At 40.8% G+C, this 15,659-nt stretch overlaps 1 protein-coding gene across 1 annotated transcript in view; it reads right to left on the reverse strand.

The window, feature by feature from the left end:
- LOC139939391 (uncharacterized) overlaps nucleotides 1-15,659 on the reverse strand; it is a 60,394-nt gene that overhangs the window by 38,601 nt on the left and 6,134 nt on the right. The window contains exons 3-17 of the mRNA XM_071935223.1: nucleotides 13,436-13,825; nucleotides 11,935-12,351; nucleotides 11,405-11,527; nucleotides 10,327-10,466; nucleotides 9,471-9,624; nucleotides 8,679-8,897; nucleotides 7,838-8,035; nucleotides 6,419-6,678; nucleotides 6,060-6,204; nucleotides 4,806-5,036; nucleotides 4,081-4,260; nucleotides 3,073-3,468; nucleotides 2,593-2,718; nucleotides 884-1,183; nucleotides 369-791 (exon numbers count right to left, since the gene is read on the reverse strand). Of these exons, the coding sequence (XP_071791324.1) occupies nucleotides 369-791; nucleotides 884-1,183; nucleotides 2,593-2,718; nucleotides 3,073-3,468; nucleotides 4,081-4,260; nucleotides 4,806-5,036; nucleotides 6,060-6,204; nucleotides 6,419-6,678; nucleotides 7,838-8,035; nucleotides 8,679-8,897; nucleotides 9,471-9,624; nucleotides 10,327-10,466; nucleotides 11,405-11,527; nucleotides 11,935-12,351; nucleotides 13,436-13,825 (3,702 nt within the window). The remainder of the gene's footprint in view (nucleotides 1-368; nucleotides 792-883; nucleotides 1,184-2,592; nucleotides 2,719-3,072; nucleotides 3,469-4,080; nucleotides 4,261-4,805; nucleotides 5,037-6,059; nucleotides 6,205-6,418; nucleotides 6,679-7,837; nucleotides 8,036-8,678; nucleotides 8,898-9,470; nucleotides 9,625-10,326; nucleotides 10,467-11,404; nucleotides 11,528-11,934; nucleotides 12,352-13,435; nucleotides 13,826-15,659) is intronic.

The following is a 15,659-nucleotide window of genomic DNA, read 5'->3' on the forward strand; positions in this document are numbered from 1 at the left end:
AATTTAACATCTATGAAAACATCGCTGCTAAAACATAGGATTCAAACTGCCTCTAGCTCTGGGCAATTTCTGAGGTTTAGTTTGTAAGACATCTGCTCCAGATTGGCAAAGGTTATGGGTTTGAATCCTAACCTTGTAATATGCCTGTTATATTATTATTTTCTCAAAACTCTTGAAAGTACTGAGAATACAGTGCTTACACACATCCGGGCAAGGGTAAAACCAAATAGTAACATCAATCAATTCTCAAAACTCTGGTTTGAAAAAGGGTTGGTGCTTTAATTTGTAAAAAAAATTAATTGTGAGCTTTAGTGTGTAAGGCTTGTCAATTTCATATAAATACTCAAATGAGGATGCTAAGGATTTACCTTGACATTCAACTTCCTCGCATGCGACAAGAGGAATCGGAGAACCTTGAATAGTAAACGGCGGATCAGACGCTGGGTCACGTTGAAGTTCCGCACACAGGTAACCAGTGACCCCTGGACATACAAAGCCACCCAGATCAAGCACCTCATTCACAGTAAATGTCACAGAGTCGTCCAAATTCAAGAGAGTGTTCTTCTGAGAGCGGGTCAGCATTGCGTCCTGCTCGGCGTAGCGCAAGCCACTTCCATCAGCCATCTTGCTGGCATAGACCTTTAGGATCCATAAATCGGCACCGGTTTGAAGGACTGCAGTGTCTGTGGCTGTGACTGCACTGAAGGTGAGTTCCACGGGATGGGCTAGCTCATTCTCAATAAGCCTGGTGGTTGGAGGTGTTGTTACACTGGCTGACACAAAGGTGACTCCTGCAACACAAATTCATAACTTGTCTCAATTACTGTGGCCATGTTTACTCGCCTATTATCCTACTCATACTAAATAAATAAAAGATACGTACCTTTGCAAGTGATTTCTTTGCAAGTTGGAATCGGAGGGAAGCTAATGCTGTAATCAATCGAAGCTAAAGGACTCTCCGATATGTCAAGGCAAACATAGAGGGCAGCACCACATCGCAGGTTGTCGGTCATTAGGGGGAAGGTGTATTCTGTGAACATCAAGGGGTTGGTGGAGCTTACCCCCTGGTCTCTCTCGGACTGCTTTGGGTTACTCGCAGAGGCAGAAGCGAATGTTGTGCCGTCCCCAGAGGCAGCTGAATTCAGAAACAATGTCACATCCCAAATGTTGGTTGCCGACGAATCTAAAGAGTCATAACAACAAATCACTCATAAGAATCTAAAAAGATTACAATTTTGAGGTAAACAAAAACAAATAAACTAGAATCGGATTTGAACCTGCGACCAGTGACCTTGGGATAAACATACCAGTAGCTCTGAGTAATTTTGAATAAATATCCACATATTTTTGGGAAGTTATGTAGTCCTTTGTTTATTCCATTCTATAAAAGCACGCATCAACCACTGAGCAATTGGTTCCCTCTCATCTAGAGAAAGAGTGTGCTATCAAATCACGCATCAACCACTGAGCAATTGGTTCCCTCTCATCTAGAGAAAGAGTGTGCTATCAAATCACGCATCAACCACTGAGCAATTGGTCCCCTCTCATTCTCCTCTGATGTCTGTAGGGTGTCATAGTAGAGCAGATAATAGCACCACACTCATAGCTCTTGTGATTCTATATAGAGTGTGGGTTGGGCAGTTGTGACACTTGTGTCCCTGAGCAAGACACTTAACTACATGTTTCTCTCCACCCAGGGGTAAATGGGCACCTGCGGGGGCTTGTGATGGATTCAGCCGCGTAATGCATATTAATGGTGCACCGGCTGTATATTCCCCAGAGAGCTGAGATGGTTTAAGGAATGATTTAAGGCCCAGTGACCAGGGGTATGTATGATACTGGAGGCACTTTGAGATGCCTTTTGGGTGTGAAAAGCGCTATATAAAAACTGGTTATTATTATTGATTATTATTATTATTATTGTATGCAATGGTAAGGTAAAAGCCTATCCAGAGCCAGTATGGCTTTATCAGATCGGTCTTTATATCCGGTTTCATTGATATTAAATGACTGAGAATATTTTTTCTATTTGGCCTGTACTGGCAGTATGCCCGCCCATCGTAGATTACTCTCGCCAGTACCCATTTGCACTCCTTGGTGCAGAGAAGCAATTATGATAAAGTGCCTTGCTCAAGGTGAATGACCAGGTCAGGATTCGAACCCACATTCTGTAAACTACAGAACTTAATTGAGTCCAACTGCCTTTTGACACCAACGAACAAGCTTTCTTCCAGCACTTTATAAGCGCTTGTAAGTTTTGACATGTAGAAACAGAGCAGTCACTTTTGGTACATGTAAGTCGCTCGCTATTAAAATTCAGTGTTTTTATTTTATTTATATTTATTTTACATTCAGACCAAACAAGCACATGCCGTCCAGGGAAGGCCAAAAGTAAAACAAACTGTAATTAAAAAAGATGTGCCCTCCCAGACCCAGCTCATAAAAAGTTCACATTTACATACTATACAAACTTGCACTAAAAATTAAAGCAAAAGATGACAAGTAAAAAGTGCTTCTATTTTGGGTGTTAGTGACTAGTGGGTAGGGTGGTTGGGGGGGGGGGGGGAGCTAGTCTGATGACTGAGCATGTACCTGGTATGGATGCGCCATTCCCAGCAGCGTTTGCAGATATTTGCATCACCATCAGCACCTGGTTGTCCATAGCTTCGTAAATGACGTTGCTGGTTAAAGAGAAATCCTCACTTGTTATGACAATTCCTAATCCAGAGAAAAGAAACAACAACTTAATGTAAACAGATACATTCATTTTGAGTTACAGGTAGTTTTTCTGATGACTACTGTTCAAAAAGGAACCTACGGTGTACCGGCCGTATCGTGCTGCATTGAAATGTGGATGTAAATTATGATGTCTCAACTATTTGCAGCAAGAGTTGGACACGTTTCAACTTTATTTTTTTCTATTATGAATTTGCGGTATGCAATGTAACTTTAACATTATTTCTGTCAAATATTTTGTCTGTTTTTTTTAACTGACATGTATTTCGTTGTTATAATGTTGGAAGATGACAACACCCTAATTCGGTAAGGGTACTTAGAGAACTGTGTGCTTACCCTCACATTGTAGCGGTGAACATATCAGAAAACTCTCAGCAGGTATGACGGAAAACGGTGCATCAGAGCTCTTCTCTACTTGGACACAAACATGCGTAATTGCACTACACAATATATTGGTCAAATCAACATTCCAAGTGATAGGGTCAAGGTTCACTGTGGTTGCTGCAACAGGGTTCCCGCTAGTCAGGGAGGACTGTTCAGCGATTTTGTCACCACTACCCACATCACTGTTACTCCCAAATACAGTCACGTTCCAAAAGTTTGAACCAGTGACCTCAGCGCTGGTAGCTGCGAAGGTCACTGCGACGCCCACTGCGGGGGAGTTTGAGGCAACGCCCTCGACGACTGGACCCCCACTGGTGATTGCCACTGCTGAGTCTGTTATTTCTACACCTGTATTTAATGAGATGCAAAAGCATTGGTTTTCATTAGTAATAATAATTTGGGAGGCTAAACATCGTTACTTGCAGCCAAGACGCTGAATTGCGAAGGATGCGGCTACTACGTGTTCGAGCTACTGGCATGTAAGAGTGCCTTAAACAGCTAGCCACATTGACCCATGAACATGGAGCACAACCAGAAATCAAACTTGTTTGATTTTTCAGGAAGGAAATGGAGGATACTGAGAGGGCCCAGAAAAAAACCTTCTTGGCCTCATAGGAGAGAACAAATGATTCTTTCTCTTCACATTTAACCTTAGCCGGGAATCAGACCAAAGCCATTTAGTGGGATGTGAAAGCGTTCCTTACATTGCCACACTTAAGCTGAAAAAATTTTTCATTCGAAGAAATCAACAACAACAAAGGAAAACACAGTGAGACATAGGTCCATTGTAGAAGACACACCCAGGACTGTAAAAAAAAAAAAAAATTAAAAAATACAAAGCAATGTTGTTACAGACATTCTTTAAAAATGAAAAAATTCAGTTCAGTAATAATCCCAGCGGGTACAGGGAAACGGAGAAGGGGAAATTATTCTGAGAAGCACACCAAACAAACGACTTACCGTTACACCCTGTGACTGGTTTACAGGTCTTCAAAACATTGGATGCTGGATCAAGCTTGAAGTTTTGCCCGCTTGCTTTGCGCAGATCAATGCACAAGAACTGCATTCTCTCACAGGTCGAGTCCAAGTTGAGTGAAACCTGAACATTGTTAAACGTACCCTGTGTTCCAGCGATAAAATCTGAGCAAACATAGTAAAGAAGAAATTCAGTTTGTAATAATTTACCTTCAGTTCTAAAAAGATCTGTCCTGCTTTTTAACTACTACCTGGGTGGAAGGTAGGAATTTGGCCGGGACTTTTGCTTTTACTGAATCAAGGGAATTTTTTTGTTATTAACTTCACTAATATAATAACCTCACTCAGGTTAAACTGATAAGTAAGGGAGAGAAAAAAAGTACAAGATGGCTGTGTGCCATATTTATTTTGTTTTTTAATTAAATGAATTGCACAAATCAGGAAATTGTGATTCAGTAACTAAAGGCAGTACTTATTCTCGTCATTGTGAAATCAGCGATTAGCTTGGCCTGATTTGAACCCACAACCTTGTGATTCCAAGTCCTCCAGTCTGCTTCTGGACCACGGTGTCTGCTTAAAATTACACTACAACTAGACAGACATGATGGTGTAGACCAGAGTTGGCTGAGTGAGTTCTTTAGGGCTTAGCCTTTAGGGCAACATAAACTTATGGTTGTTTTTTTAACTTGGCATGTAACTCAAGATAGTACCTTGGGTCTGCCAGCCAGTCAAGGTGGCCAACGATGACACTGTCAAGTCCTCTTGCTGGTCCATGGACAGATAGACCAAGATATCCCAGAGTTGGTCTGAACCCCGCACACTGCCGAAGTTAGCGTCGAGTGTTGCAGTGACGGAGAATGTCATCATGTGTCCTTGGGCTCCCTCTTTTAGAGCAAAGTTTGTGACACCATCGTTGATGGCTAGGGCTGTGATCTTTACACCTAGGAAAAATAAACACAAAATGTTAAAATTGATAAACTACAACTATTTGTATCTGAAAAAACAAATTGCATCCCCTTAAGGTGATTCCTCTACTGCCGCTTCCCACTATGCAACGTAAACTGGGTAGTGATCCTCCGTTAAAATAAGGCAGTTCTGTTGTTGAATGGCTGCTGACTGGCACCCCAAACAAAGATATTGACAAAAAAGGGAGACTACCAACATATGGCTAGGTAGCCCAGTCGGTAGAGTGTTGTCAAGATGATCTGCAGGTTGTCGGTTCAAATTCCACTCGTAATTTTTTTTGTTTTTAACTCAAAATCACAGTGTCTGAAGCTCTTCGACTAAGAAGGTTGGATAGTTTTTTTCTGGAAACAACTCTATACAACGAAACAATTCAGGCAAAGGAAAATTGTGTTTACATAACTACCTTAAAGGCAGTGGACACTATTGGTAATTACTCAAAATAATTGTTAGCATAAAACCTTTCTTGGTAACGAATAATCGGACGAGGTTGATAGTATAAAAAATTGTGAGAAACGGCACCTTCTGAAGTGCCATAGTTTTCAAGAAAGAAGTAATTTTCCACGAATTTGATTTCAAGACCTCAGATTTAGAACTTGAGGTCTCGAAATCAACCATCTAAACGCACACAACTTCGTGTGACAAGGGTGTATTTTTCTTTCATTATTATCTCGCAAGTTCGATGACCGATTGAGCTCAAATTTTCACGGGTTTGTTATTTTATGCATATGTTGAGATACAACAACTGTGAAGGCTAGTCTTTGACAATTACCAATAGTGTCCACTGCCTTTAAATGATTTTGAAAAGATAGTTTTATGAATTTCCCAAAGAGAGCACAGTCAAGGGGTCATATGCTTTTGGTAGATATTTGTGGTTTCACAAAAGGGAAGGAGCAGAAAAAGAAGATGTTACACAACAATTTAACTAAACCGAAATGACCTTGGTACATTGGCGCATTTCGATTTTGAGACACTATAATGTCCAGGGACGTAAAACCAACCTTCACATGTCGGGGTGAAACATCCTGTGTTTTCAGGGGCACTAGAATCAAGTTGGAAATTGAGAGTATCGTCAGCACTCCTCATGACCTCAGCACAGACTTGACCCAATGATTCACAGCGTTGATTGGTAAGATCCAGAGTGGTCTGCCGAATAAACAGTTTATTAATATTAATCGATGAATCAAGTTTCAAATTTCATATTCAACATGGTTTCAAATTCGTTGTTGTTCCTTTTAAATAGATATGGAGGAGCATTCATGTTCTTGATTTTGATAATTGTATTGTTTTCACCAAGGATAAGGAATCCGGTATATGCTTTAAACACCCCTCTCAGAGCCCCGTAGCCACCTTTACTTACCATGATCCTGGTAAACATAAGTGGTGTACCAGCCGTGAGTAAAGAGTCTTTCTGTGCTTGGGTGAGGGCAGCTGTTGTAGAACCTGGTGATACTGTGAACTGCCAATGGTCTGTTCCACTGGGAACGCTCCCACCAGTCACATCCGAGTTAAGAGTAGCATCAAAGTAAATCACTTGACCACTCTTACCTTCAAACAGTGGGAGACCATTGGGAGAGGCACCAGCAGATGGGGAGGCTGTGGTGCTAGTTAGAACAACATCTGATTGAAAGAACAAAAAACATCAAAATTTAGTGGATTCTATCAACTAAAGCCGTGTCCACAATGAAATTTTATGGGGGTGAAGATCAATGCGCCATGTTTTTGACTGTAAAAGGGGCCTCTCAATAATAATTGTATCACTTCAAGGGGTATACGCGATTCGTCCTGCACAGTTTTAATCAATGTTCTGTCACGTTTGTTGCACCATAGTTTTACGTTGCTTTAGAAGCGGATTATAATGGCTCTTATCAAAGTTCTTATTGTCTGTGATGGATATGATGTCTGTGGTGGTAATGTGTTCCAGTCTTCAATAACTGTTTTTGGTATGAATGAATATACCCTCGGAAGTGAATAAAATATGTTTTGAGAGCGCCCTCACGCGGTCAAAAATGTTATACAAAGTAAACCTACTATTTAAACTATCCACTAACATTATTTGTAACTTGTAAGTGAGTAGAGAAACGGTGTTCTAACACTAGGTTGATCCAGTTGGACTAGCCAGTCCAACCATGACGCAGTGTTTAACTCTATTATTTGGTCAATTCACTAGCTATACTCTGTTTAGTTTAGCGTGAAACCATCTTTGATGAGTAAAGCCCGGTTCACACTTCCTGCGAATGCAAATGCGATATGAATTTGACGTCACAAATTCTATAAATTATTCACACCAGTTGAAATGCGCTTAACTCCTTTAGAAACATTCACTGCAAAAACAGCCATGTGTCAACAAAATTGGCTTCGCGTACTCACAGGAAGTATGTACTGAATGAAATTTAACAAAATTGCTTGCACTTAAAAAAAAACCAAAAGGATGAACCGGGCTTTAGCCTGATGCTCTATAAATGTGGTTGTTGTATAGACCCCATGCATAACGCGAAACACTACACCGATGCATGTTTTCACGCAAAACAAAACAGCTATTGTCCAATCATTTGCGTCCTTTGATCCCAGTGAGGGTGATTTTTGACCCCAATGAGGGTGCTTTTTGACCCCAGGGTGGGTGATTTTTGAGCTCGTAACACCACATGCAAGGTGTCTAGTCAACTCCAGTCACCCGAGCCCATGTTGTTCCCTGCTGAAGCATGAAAACCAATGTGTTTCCTAAATTTCACGAATACATCAAGGGTAGGGTTTACTGACAGACCAAATTTGCCCTTACTTTTGCAGGAGAGCAAAGCAGAGCAACTCGTCAGCACTGTTGGGGTCATAGTGAAGTCTGGATTGGCTGCAGAGTTCTTCATTAGTGTGGAGCACAAGTAACTATAGGTTGAGCAGGCATCAGGCTCAAGCTGAAGGACGGCCATTAGTCCTGTCAGTGATAGTGTGCCGCCAGATGGGAAGGGTGTGTTCAAATGAGCTGTAAGGGAAACGAAACATGCAAATGTCTTATGGGTCAGGGGTTGAAACAATAAAAGTAATAAAAAACAAAATCTAATATACAGCATTTCAATGCGCTTAAAGAACAGTCTTCACAAAAACACATTCTGTGTGGAACCCATCGTGATAAGAATGTTTAGGGGATACCAGTTAGGGAGGCAGGTCCTCACAGCAGCTAGCAACCATCCAAGGCCTTCACTGGGCTCCCCACAATGATATTCCCATTCATCAGCGTTTCCTATTATCACACAACTTCACTCTAAGTTGCTTGTTAATGTAACTCCCATAAATTAAATGGGAGAAGTTCATCTTATTGGAAAAAAAAAATCCTGAGCAAAAGAACCCAAGACACAAACATTTTAATATGAGTGGACGTCACAGGTGAAATACCCATTGAAAGGAGATCACGCAACCATGTTCAAAGATGCAATATAAACATGGTGGGGAGTGACCGTTTTTAACATCGCTGGGGAATGTCAGTCAAATGAACTTTGCCCTCAAGGTCTCTTGATGTTTCAATGGACTTCAAGATTTTCTCCCTATCTTTACCTGGAGCAAACGTTCATTCATCAGTAACATTATCTATGATGTATTTGAGAATGAACCATTCATGATAGACTTACTGGTTTCTAGTGGGACGGCAGAAGCAGGTCCCGTGGCGCCTTGGCCATCAGGATTCACTGCCGGAAAGACAGTCAGTTCCCACAGATCTGTCCCCGTCACTCCACCACTTGCGGCAGAAGAGGTGAACGAAGCGTCAAATTGTATGTTGTGGTTTGGTTTGAAAGCAGCTAGCTGGGTGGTGGGGCTGACGGACAGCGCCCCACTAAGTACCTCCAGTCCTGATAAATCAACATCCAAATGAGGCAATATTAAATATCATTGGATCAATCCGAGAAATAAACAATTAAAAAACAAACAGACATTATGAGACAAGCAAGTTGAGAAGTGAATAAACGCTCAGAGTTATCCACACTCTGCAAGGGTATGCTCTATCTGATACAGAACCTTTGATACAGTGCATGAATTTACAGCTGCGAGTTTCACCAATTTGGTTGACTAAAGTAACTCTTGACTTTACTGCCAAAAAAGTCCTAACATATTTATACAATTTAATACACAAAATTATTAGACCGTCAGCTCAGTGCTATGGTCATTATTTGCAATTTTTTAACAAAAGGTCACAAAATGAAGAATGCAAATATTTGAAGAAGAACAAAAAATTTAAATAAATAAATGGTTTGCACAGAAAATGACGACCACTTTGATCAATAAACCCCACATTTATATGAGCTTCAAAACATGCAAAAGCGAGGTTTGATCAAACCTTTACGAACTGCATGTATTAAATAATACAAAAGGACATTGATCAAGCTGATACTTCTGGTTGACAGATACTTCTGGTTGACACATACCCACACACTGCATCTCCACAGAGCCATATCTGGCAGACGACGGACTGAATGAAAGTGAGAATGGGGGCGTTGGACTGACGCCCTTCAGCACCTCAATGCACAAGTACATGGCCTCATTGCACCCAGCACCCACCATGTTTAAAGACACAGTTATCTGGAATGATACAAAATGAAAACAGAAATACAGAAGCAAATCCTTTTTCCTAACAAAAAACTGTACTGGGGTCATTCACATGCATAACACAACACTTGACGTGTCGTGGTCGAGTAGTCTAGTTCACTGGACCCAAGCTCTATTGTTGCTAGCAGCACAGTGTGGGTTCAATACCCGGTCATGGCAGTTGTTCTGTAGGCATTTAACGATAATTGCTTCATAAAATGTAAGGAGGGTAGTGCATTCTGCTCTACCAGCCAGGCTGCTTGTGGGTAATACCAATGCTTACAGACTGTGAATGGGTTAACCATCTTTCAGCCCTAGGAGTAGGTAGCAACTTGCCCCTGGTGACAGTTGATTTAGGTGGACAGCCCAAATCAGTCAAGTGTAGCCCTCACCTTGAATTGACCATCAGGCCTTGTGAAATTAGACAATCTCTAATAAAATATGTTTAAAAAAAAACATTAAAATAATAAGGACCTACAGAAGTATTGTTTGAAGCTTTGCATGGTGTGGAGACATAGGAAGAAACTATAAATAAATAGTAAACTTGCGGGTTCAACCATGTGTAAATCTCTTAGGGTGAGTGTTGGCTCTGAAAAGAGCCAGTTGGGTCTCAACGTTTCGAACAGTATACTCTGCTCGTCTTCAGGACCTACAGCTTTGCGGCATCACACCATTAAATTAAATCAAAGAACTTACCATTGGCCATACAGACTGTCCTGCAGTATCCACACCATAGTTTGCAGCGTCGGTGAGTGTAACTGTGGCTGGGATCTGTGTAGGGTTCATGCAGTCAGCATCGGCATTCCCAAAAGCCGTAGCTGACCATAGTCCACTTCCTACAGTACGGCAAGTCAAGGGAAGGAGAGAGAATGGAACTCAGAGATCACACAAGGTGGGTTTTTTTGGTTGTTTTTTTGCCATGTTCTTCTTAAAAAGATTAACCTCTTTTAGTTAGTTTAAGTTGGTTCTTTGTGTATACAGAATATACAATTATTCTAAATTGTTATTATACATACTATCGTCTTGCAACAAGACTATTTTTTCAGTACGTAGTGAGATCAAGTTCCGTGTGATGGGGGGTATTACTGGGGAGCTGCAACAGTGAAGGCTCAGTCCCCCACGGACCTAGGGGATTTAGCTTCAACCAAATGGAATATTGCTACTGTTCGCAATTCAGACCTGGCTGGATTGTATAATTCAAGAAGTTCAGAGATGGTAGAAAGCTTATTTTTTTTATTAACATCACAGTAAAGTTACAATGAAATAAAATGATGCTATTTTATTTATTTATTTATTTCCTCAAAGCCTCCAAAAATGGAGAAGATAAAAAGATTTATAAAAATTACATCAAATATACCGTACACGGGACATAATGACGTAAATAAAGAAACAGGATTACCCTGACACTCTCGGACGACCCCAGACCATCTTGACAAAGTATGAAACAAAAGGATTGTCAGAACGATCCGAGTAGCCGACCGAGAGTATCAAGGTCATCACATTCAAGAAACTGATTACGAAACAAAACTGTTTTTACACTATCACAGATACCACGGTTGACGCAGTTTACATACTTCAGGTCAGAGTTAAATTTCCACCTGCAAGAAGGATTAATAATGCAGTTAAGCAGCAAAAAATCTTTGTGCAAGCTAAAAGTGTTGTAAACTCTATCAATTAATGTGTTCTTCGCTGGCCTTGCAATTTAAAGGTGGGCATAAAATAGCCTAGACTTAGAAGTGTTGTTAAAAATCTGACATACAAGGTTAAGTCTTACCGGAAAGTGAGGCTTTGGTCGGATCTGCTATGATGGTGACGGTAACGTCCAAGTTGTTCTGTTCACCCTGTTTGATCATGGTTGCCATGGTAAACGATGGAATCACCTGGTTTATCAAAACACCTATGGCACAAAAATGAAATACAAAGCAAGATAGTATGAAGCAACTTCTGTAGAGTATGCAGTACCGGAAATCAATTGAGCACACAGTATGCTCATCATTGACATAGACAATCTCAACCTTCCAGGTACAACCGACCAGGTATAAACAATTTTTATAACTATTTTTTATTATAATTTCTCAAAAAATTGAAGAGAAAACCAAAATGAATGCACATCTTGCAAAGTAGGGTTTTTAAAACCCAGGTAGCTACCATGTGGACAACAGTCCGAAAACTTTGCTTCAATTCTGCGCGCTTCGGCCGAACATAAATAACTTTGGGTCCAGAATACCTCAAACCTGAGGAGAGCCCTGGACTAGGTTATGATGAAAAGTACAGTGTACAGTGCAGGAAGTCTAACACACATACCTATGCATGAAACTGGTGCACAGGAGGTTATCATGCCTCCTTCAATAGTAAAATCCAGAGTTGATGCTTGATCCCTCATCAATGACACACAGATAAGCTGGATGTCATCACAGCTTCCTATCCCGTTCAGATTCAACGTAGCGCTAATACCGGTCAGTGTCAGAGTACCACCTGCTGACCAACCTAGATTGGCCATGGCAGAGGGTAGCGTCGCCGCTGCAGGGGTGGTGATAGCTGTGTTGGTGGTGATGGTGCCTGTGGCCAGGAACACCTCAGCTGCCCAGTAGTTGGTGCCGCCCTGGACACTGCGCCCTTGTGTTTCACTGTTCCCAAAGACAGTCAGTTCCACAGTCTGCCCATCAGCGTTCTCAACCAAAGAGCCGGCAGTCAGTGTTGTTAAGGTGGTGCCAATAAGACCTGTAGTTAAACCAAAAGACAGATTTCCATTTGTTACTTGTTGCTCATATTTTTAACCAGGGATGGATTTCACAAAGATATAAGACTAGTCTTATCTCGACTCCTAGTCTTATCTCGACTTAGGACGAGTTATCCATCCTAACTTAGGACTAGCCACACGCTTTTGAAATTAGGACCAGTCCTATACTCTTTGTGAAATCGACCCCCAGGGCCGTATGCTCTGCTTAAGAACCAAAATAAGCTAAGCATAAGCTTACCAGGATAAGCTTACAGCTAAAATACCAAGTAACATGTACAATTTGTGACTGGTATCTGACTCATTATTGCTAAGTAGGGATTTTTAAGCAGTATTGGGCCCTGGGCTACAAGGTGCTGTGTATCACACAATGTATCTTACCTGCTTAAATTTAGCTAGTAACACTAGCCCATAGTACACTGCTCATAAAAAATGTCATCTGCAGGCTAGTAAACAACACTTTGCAACTTGCCCGTGGGCAAGCTCTTGTTTATGATGGTCAAAATAACTTCCCATGCCTCGAAGGCCATGGTCTGTTGCCCTGGTCTTAGCCTTGGTGCCCTTTCAAAAGTCTCCAATAGACTTTAACATTTTCCAAAGAGAGTGTGTTTTTTTGCAAAATGAAAATGGGTTTGCCCTCTCAAGAAAGAAATTCCAGGTCTGAAGCAAAAGTTTCCTGTCCTTTTAGACCAAAAGGCCTTCCCAGACAACAAATGGGCATCATTTAAATGGGCATCATGAAACTTCAAGTCGATGTGGATTATTTCCTTTTCTTTCTTTCTCCCTATGACTAAACAACTTCTTTCACAAAAATTGGATGGCTCAGGGAGACTTTGAAAATTCTTGAAATCAGTAAAAATCCCTACACATCACACCCTGAAATTTCGCTACCTTTCAACCTGGGCTACAAGTTACTACATTTCACTTCGTGGACATCTGACCAAAAACTGTACAGTTGGTAAACATTTTCTTTGAACATGTGAGTTTTGTTTTAGGACTACCATTCAGCTAGACAGTCTTCAGCTCAGAGGCCCTAATTATTTGAACAATTAAGAAGCTTAAACTTACCGTTACATGAGATAGGTGCAGAAAAATCCAATGAACCAACTAAAGTATAAATTGTGCCGGGGGAAGATAGTGAGACTCCCAGATGGGTGACATTTGAACACAGGCACCCAGCAAGATTCAAGCTCCCTGTGACCACTTCCTGTATCGTGCCCGAGCCAGGGGCGGCAATCTCAACTCCGGCCTGGGCAGGTGTAAGACTAAGCATAGTGGGAGGCACGCATTGGTTACCTCCACTTCCAATGAAAACCTCTAACTGCCATCTGTTCATGATTCCTGGTTCGTCAGCCCCATTAGTTCCCCCTAGAGTGATGACCGCATTGAATGTAAAGGAATGCGAGGATCCTTCCTGAATCATATCTCCATCGGTGATTGTAACATCAAAACTCGCAACTGAAAAAACAGGGGAAAAATTAAAAATCTGCCATTCACATATTAAAGATAGGGATATAGATTGGTTTCTTTCAATGTAAAGTTGCACAGCTGAATACAGTGCCCAATTGTTGAGTAAACAGAAAAATACTGTCACTGTATTTTGACACAAAAGCCAACTTCACTTTTAGCAAGACAAAACCAACGAGTACAAATGGCATCTCTGGTTGCAGCATTCAAGAATGACCTTTCACCTCTATGCCAACCAGTCCCATTCACTTAGCTTGAGCCTTGCATCAACTGTGGATTCAGTTTTCATCTTGTTGTGGTACGTGTTATCTGTAATATACTTTCAACATCAGTCTCATATGATAAGACCGAGGTTAACAAAAAGAGACAACATGAGGTATAGACTAATATTAGTTTACTAAGTCCTCTTTGGGGTTTCCTTCCTTCCTTCCTTCATTATTATTATTATTATGCATTTTTAGGTATGCTATTCATGGTAAAACCATATCACAGCGTTTACAATAGAAAGAGCAATCTATTAAACAGTACAAACAAAACAACAATAGAAAAAAAATCAATTAGGAAGAAGGTATGTTTTGAGAATCTTCTTAAACACATTCACTGATAGCAGATTTAATAGCCTATAGGAGGGAAGTTCATTCCACTCTTTAGCTGCTATAACAGTGAATGTTCGATAGCCTGCCTTACTACGAATCATGGGAAAAGTAAGGCGAAATGGATCTGCATTGGAGCGAAGATTTGCACGCAAAGGTTGATACAACTCGAGCAATCATTAAAATACACTGGTGCCTGATTGTGAAAGAATTTGTAAACAAATAAAAGAATCTTAAATACAATCCTCTGTTTAATTGGTAACCAATGAAGCGATCTTAAAAGATCTACTAAGTTTCAAAGTCAGTGTGATGTTTCTGTAAGGATGCTCACCCAACTATCAGTACTGGTCTATTATATACACATGTACCACTACGTCGTATAACAAAGCTCTACTGTCATAAATGAACAATAATACTGCCCCCCCCCAATCATACCATCTTCGTCAATTATCAAACTTAAATTACAGCACAAATTTCATAAAAATAAAGCCTGTATTGGTTTACAAGCACAAGCACATGCTAAGCAGACAGGAATTGCTTAGCAAGGACAACAATACCAACCAATATTCCATAAAAAGGTACAGTGTTTGTGACCGGTGCCCCACCCATTTTTTTTTTTTTTTTCCGTAGCATCCAACCATAAACAATTTGCTAAGCAGTATTTTCTGCCTAACAGAAATTGGGCCCTGGTCATGGCACTGGCCACTTCATAACGTAGAATATCCATGAGTCATTATATCCAACGGTTTAATACCATTTAAGCAAGAATTAATTATACGTAGTTACAAAACATGTAATTCACGCTCCAGCAAGGGTCGAAGAGTGAATTATTGTAACTTTGTACATAGGCCCAATTCCTACAAATACAGCTTCTTTCCTCGCACCATAATAAAAGACTTGCACCATAAAAGACTGGGATGAGCTTCTTCAAGTTGAAGACATCATCGAGCAGCCCACCTTGGACTCCTGTCTTGGACTCAGTTCAACAAGGAGAACATCAGAGGTGCGAACGAGTAGACATCCAACGTCATGTTTTTAATTTTACTTGCACTATACTACTATTTATAATTTTGTAAATATTTTGGCACCCAATTAGTACACAAACCGTTCACCATCAGCAGCCGCACCCTTTGTTTAGATGCTGGACAGGCTTTGATGAGTCGTAACAAGTTAACAACGTAGCCCAAGTTGGACTCCAGACCTCCGTGGTTGCCCGACACAACACAGCATCA

Source organism: Asterias amurensis, chromosome 7 (assembly GCF_032118995.1).
Source record: "Asterias amurensis chromosome 7, ASM3211899v1".
Classification (NCBI taxonomy): domain Eukaryota; kingdom Metazoa; phylum Echinodermata; class Asteroidea; order Forcipulatida; family Asteriidae; genus Asterias; species Asterias amurensis.